Source organism: Mandrillus leucophaeus, unplaced genomic scaffold (assembly GCF_000951045.1).
Source record: "Mandrillus leucophaeus isolate KB7577 unplaced genomic scaffold, Mleu.le_1.0 Scaffold241, whole genome shotgun sequence".
Classification (NCBI taxonomy): Eukaryota; Metazoa; Chordata; class Mammalia; order Primates; family Cercopithecidae; genus Mandrillus; species Mandrillus leucophaeus.
In genome coordinates, this window is record NW_012102488.1 from 241,697 (window position 1) to 247,657 (window position 5,961).

General features: G+C 35.6%; 1 protein-coding gene across 2 annotated transcripts in view; it reads right to left on the reverse strand.

Annotated features, from left to right (window-relative positions):
- Nucleotides 1–1,605: 1,605 nt before the first annotated feature.
- The window catches only part of NRG4 (neuregulin 4), a 61,237-nt gene continuing 56,881 nt past the window's right edge, over nucleotides 1,606–5,961 (reverse strand). The window contains exons 4-5 of one of the 2 annotated variants that reach the window (XM_011982665.1): nucleotides 4,416–4,562; nucleotides 1,606–1,724 (exon numbers count right to left, since the gene is read on the reverse strand). In XM_011982665.1, the coding sequence (XP_011838055.1) occupies nucleotides 1,703–1,724; nucleotides 4,416–4,562 (169 nt within the window). In that variant the 3' untranslated portion in view covers nucleotides 1,606–1,702. The remainder of the gene's footprint in view (nucleotides 1,725–4,415; nucleotides 4,563–5,961) is intronic. The other variant, XR_001006352.1, reaches the window with a different exon arrangement.

Sequence of the window (5,961 nt, forward strand, 5' to 3'; positions counted from 1 at the left end):
TCAGCATATTGAAAATATCACTGCTCTGTCTTCTAGTTTTGCTTCTTTCCAACTGAGAAGTCAGCTGTTGGTTTAATTGTTGCATCTTTGACGATAATCTGCCATTCTTTTCTGCTTTTGTGATGTCACCTTTAGAACTGGTGTTCTACAATTCCACTATGTTGCACCCATATGTAAATTTATTTTTATTTATCCTGTTTTAGATTTGTTGGGCTTCTAACATCTGTGGGTAACTTTCATCAGTTCTGAAAAGGTCTCTGCCATTACTTTTTCAAACACTGCCTCTGCCCCAGTCTCTCTTTTCTTCTGGAATTCCAATTAAACATAAGGTAGGCACACACTCTGGTCACCACGCTTCTTGACTTCTCTTCAATATTTTCCATTTCTTTTTCTCTTAGGATTACCCTCTGGGTAATTTTTTCCTATCTATTTTCCAATTCATTAATAATTTTATTGTGTTTAAACTGCTGTTTAAAGACATATACTAAATTTAAAAAATTTATTGAACTAAGATATGTACTGAATTTTTAAAAATTATATTTCATTCATTGGAGATCTGTTTTGATCTTTGCCAAATTTGCTTATTTCTAAGCCCTCACTTATTTTATTCTATTTTCCTTTTTTATTTTTTTTGAGATGGAGTCTTGCTCTCTCGCCCAGACTGGAGTGCAGCTCACTGCAAGCTCCGCCTCCTGGGTTCATGCCATTCTCCTGCCTCAGCCTCCCGAGCAGCTGGGACTACAGGCGCCCACCACCACACTCGGCTAATTTTTTGTTTTAGTAGAGACGGTGTTTCACCGTGTTAGCCAGGATGGTCTCAATTTCCTGACCTCGCGATCCACCCACCTCGGCTTCCTAAAGTGCTGGGATTACAGACGTGAGCCACCGTGCTCGGCCACCTCTCACTTATTTTTTGATACATATTAAACATACTTATTTTATAGCATGTGTCTGATTCTTCCAATAAATACAGATTTCTGAATATCTTACCCTACTACCTATTGTTTCTGCTAGTTTTAATAAATTGTGCCTCTTTTATTCTACTTTTGGTAATCTTTTCATACTGTGAGACGCTTTTTAAGGTAAACGATAAAAGTAGGCTCTTCAAGAATTGATTTGTATTTGTTTCTGCCAACCATCTGATGACATTACCAGCCTAGACTATTTTATATTCTTAGCTTTTTACCCCCAGACATTCAGATAGTGTGAATTCAGGATGGAGACCCATATAATCTTTGTGATTGGAGGTTTCTTTTCTCTTGTATTCAACACCACCTCTTGTTCTTATATATATACTCTTTTGCTTCTATTATACCTATATTTTCACTCAAAAGGTATTATTTAGCCTGCGACAGGATACTTCAGACTAGAAATATTTCTAAGTTCTGGCTCAAGTCTGCAGAGCAGCTATGGCTTAGAAGGACCCCTTTCTGAAACTTTGCTGCTCTGGGGCATTGAACACCTGTGGGGTACAATATACTATGCCCTTCACAAACTCAATGGGCTGGCAAAGGAATTTCATTTTGGGGCAACTACAACAATATTAAAGTTCCATTAATTTGTTTATTTATTTATCTTGTTAAGAGACAGGATCTTGCTCTCACACCCAGGCAGGAGTGCAGTAGTGCAGTCATGGCTTACTGCAGCCTCTCATTCCTGGGCTCAAGTGATCTTTCCATCTCAGCCTCCCAAGCAGCTAGGACTACATGCATGTGTTACCACACCTGGATAATTAAAAAAAAATTTGTTTTGTACACACGGGGTCTCACTATGTTGTCCAGGCTGGTGTTAAACTCCTGGTCTCAAGTAGTCCTCCCACCTGGGCAGGATTACAGGCATGAGCCATGGCACCTGGCCCAAATCCTATGGATTTAATATCACACAAATCACTCTTCACAATTCCCAGTGGAATAGTAGATATTCTTATAAATCTTTTGGTCACTATGTTAGATATGTATTTCTGTCTCTTAACCTTATGGTCATATGGTTGAATTGCATTTCCTGACACTTGGATATATTATACGTCTCTTATTTTACATATATGTAAATAATATAAATATATAAACATACAAATAAATATTATCTATTTAATCTATCCATATAAAATAAGAGACGGGGGTCTTGTTCTCTTTTCCAGGTTGGAGTGCAATGGCATAATCACAGCTCACTGCATCTCAAACTCCTGGGCTTGGGGGATCCTCCTGCTTCCATTTCCTGAGTAGCTGGGAATACAGATGTGTACCACCATGCCCTGCTAATATTTTTTATTTTTAGTAGAGACAGGGTTTTGCCATGTTGCCCAGGCTGGTCTCAAACTCCTTAGCTCAAGCAATCTTCCTGCCTCAGCCTCCCAAAGTGCTGGAATACAGGCATGAGCTACCATGTCCAGCTACCTCTTATAATTGAGGAGGACCATGAAACTCCTTCTGGCTAGTGAGTTATGTCAGTAGTGATGTGTGTCACTTCTGGGACAGATCATTTCAATTTAAGTGTGAGAACTTCCAGAGCTTTCTTTTCCCTCTGTTATGACAACCAGCAGCACTCAAGATGGTGTTTGCTCCAACAGTTTGAGTCCTTAAGTGACTATCATTAGCAAAGCCCTGCTTGCCAATCCATACTAATTACCTATAATAAGTGAGAAATAATCTTCTGTTTATTAAGCCACTAAACTATTAGGGTTGGTAGTTACTGCAGCCAAACCTAGACTATCCTGACATATTAATGATAATGAATTAAACAGAATTCATTATCCAATCAATAACAGATGGAAACTGTATCTCCAAACTGGCACCAGAGTGATTAATGAGGGAAGTAGTTATTGGTCTTCCCCTTACCATATTTGACTGACAAAATGTTTAGAGGGATAGAATAGATCATTATTCAGCTTTCCAAACATAGATACATTTAAAGTCAAGCATAAACCTAATTCCAAAGACGGGTATTCTGGTTATCTACTTATGCATAACATACCACCCCAAACTTGGGGGAGAAAAAAACTTTGTCTCATGATTCTGTGGGTTGACAGCTGGGCATTTTTTGCTTGGGCTCTCTGTGTAGTTGCAGTAAACTGGCAGCTAAGTCAGGAGTCAATTAAAGGTTCGAATGAGCTGAATGTCTGGGATGGCTCATTAAAATGGTGGGCAGTTGAGGCTGACTGTTGGCTGGAAGTTCAGCTGGGGCTGGTTCTTCCTACTGTTTAGGCTTCTTACAACATGGCGGCTGATTCTATGAGGCAGCATCCCAAGTATTCTATGATCAAGGCAGTCATAGTGCCTGCCTAGATTCAAGGAATCTATAGCAATAGACTCTACCTCTTGAAGGATGAGTGGCAAGGTCACACTACAGAAGAGTGTGTGGGAATGAGAGATATCCTATGGCCATCCCTCAGAAATGCAATCTGATACAATGGACTTATATTTAAACTTTTGTATCTGAAGTAGTCAGATGCTAAAATTAGGAGAAATAAAATCTACCAGATTGCTTAAATGATATGTTTTGGAATAAACTATTTAATACCACATATTTTTAAAAAGCTGATTTCCTCTAATTTTTAATTATTCCTTGATGTAAAGTAGTTAAGAAATCAGGATCTAACAAGATACTATTTTACCTACATGTTACCTTTCTTAGCATACAAACTTCTCAAGCTCACTTGTCTCTCTTTTATGATTACCTTCAGCTCCATTTTCACAAGTATCTATGATATAATTCAGTATGAGTTTAATAAAATTAATGATGACAGTTATGCCAGATAACTCCTGGACTTACTAAATTCTATGTTTACTTACTTTTACAAAATTTCAAAAACAATTGAAAATCAAAACAAATGAATGAAAGTAATCTTCAGTGCATATAATTGCTTCATGCAAGTAGTTTTTTCTTTTGTCTCTCTTGTGAATTACCAGTTTCCCCAAATTAATTGCCTTTTTGTCTGTCTCTCCAAATTGATTTAAATAGCTCTGAAGTTAAGAAACATGTCTATTTTGTTCACTATTGTATTCTTTATGCCTAGCACATAGTGGGCACTAAGTAGCTGACCCTGCATATTAACCATATGTCTTAAGCTTACATGTACAGTATCGCATAAGTTGTTCCTTTTCTTTCACATACAAAATTTACTTTAAATACACCAACCCAAATATTCAGGTACTTCTGGCATATTTGCTATAGTGAGTATGGGTCTACCTTAATAGTTTAGATAAGTCAAGGTAAATATTGACAACAGTAACAAAGAATAAATTGAGACTGCTTATTAAGATCCTTTCAAAAATGACATTAATAACAAAAACTGTATTAAAGAGATAACTAAATGCAGTATCTGGAAAAATATCGAGAACTAAGGGCATATTAATTATTTAGTGGAATAACTACTTTATGCATTAGTTTTCTCAAAAGCATGTTTCTATTTTGCTTACCTGCAAAGGAAGTAGAAGGCTCCAATGATAAGTGTTATTAGGACTGCCAACGCCATGAAAGCTTCAAACAGGTTATTTTTAGTTTGGATGCTGGAGCTTGGGAGAAAAACCTCTTCACAACGAGCTCCTGTATAGTTTTCAATACACCTACAGAATACAATTTTAGATAAAGAATTGCATTCTGTGTTTCATTAGCTAGTTTGGAAGAAAAACAGTTTCCAGATGACGTGAAGAAAAAAGGAGACTAATTTTCAGATTGTGAACATGGAATAGACAGGTTTTCCTATAATGCTCACAGATCTACAGTTACAACAAAACAAATGCAAATTTGTTATAATAAAACAAATTTTTACTATCTTCTTTTTCCAGTTTTCCAATTGCTTAGGAACTCCAGAGAATTACAGAGTATGCAGTGTTTTTATCTTCTAGATTTTCAATCATATAAATGTCCATACTTTATCAAAAATTTACTTTTTGTTGTATCTGGTATAATGATCTAAATGCATTTTTCCTTAAAACTGCTAACTGATTATTCCAACCCCATTTATTAAATAATCAATCCACGACCCACTGTTTAACAGTGCCTCCTTTAACATATGTCAGATTTATATAAATAACAGCATTTATTTCTATTCTTCAATGATCTACACCATCTAATCTGAGGCCTTTGCCACACTATTTCAATACTATTACTTTATAATATATTTGAATATCTGGTAGTTCTACTCCTTATTACTTTTTTTTATAGAATTTTAAAAATATTCCCCACTGCCAACTAAATATTTTACAGCCAATTACCTGTAGCTCTCTAAAACTATGTAACAAAGAACCATAATATTTGGTATTACCAATCATTCCTTTTTCCTTGTTAATATGTTCAAAGGATTATAAAACAGAGATTGATATAAATTAACAAGAATGACACTGTTTGGCACCAGATCAATTTCAACATAGTAGCATTTAAAATAAAAAACACTTTAATATTAACGAATATTTATAAAGCAACCCAAAAAGTTATGAAGTCAAGTTGGACAACACTATACTCAGCAATAATTCTGTGTAAAAAAGTGTATGTGTGTATAAAACCAGTTTGTTTTAACCAGATTTTGTCAAGAATAGAAAGGTTAATTCTACTAAATTAATTCTCTTCCTTATTCCTTTCCAGTTTAGGTAGGTATTTAGAAATTTTATCTCTGTTTCTTCCACCTTAGACTAATAAGGATACAGGCCTAGAAAATCAACATGTGAATTAACTACTAGCTTTGACAACTAATGTGATAGTCTAATAAAGCAGTATACAAATAAATAAGAGAAAAAAGAATATCAAGATATAGCACAAAGGATCAATTTGAGTTAGATGAGCATATTAAAGATGTTTCATGAACTTCAAGTCCTACTCAATGTGAGGCAGTGATGTGATTGGTGATAGCTTCCAGGGGAGGTATCAGTTAAGCATAGCAGCAGTCTAGATTCTCTTAAACTACCATAAAGATAAGATTAAGGGGACATAGGGAAAGTAAGGATAGCATATCAGTGGCAAACTTAA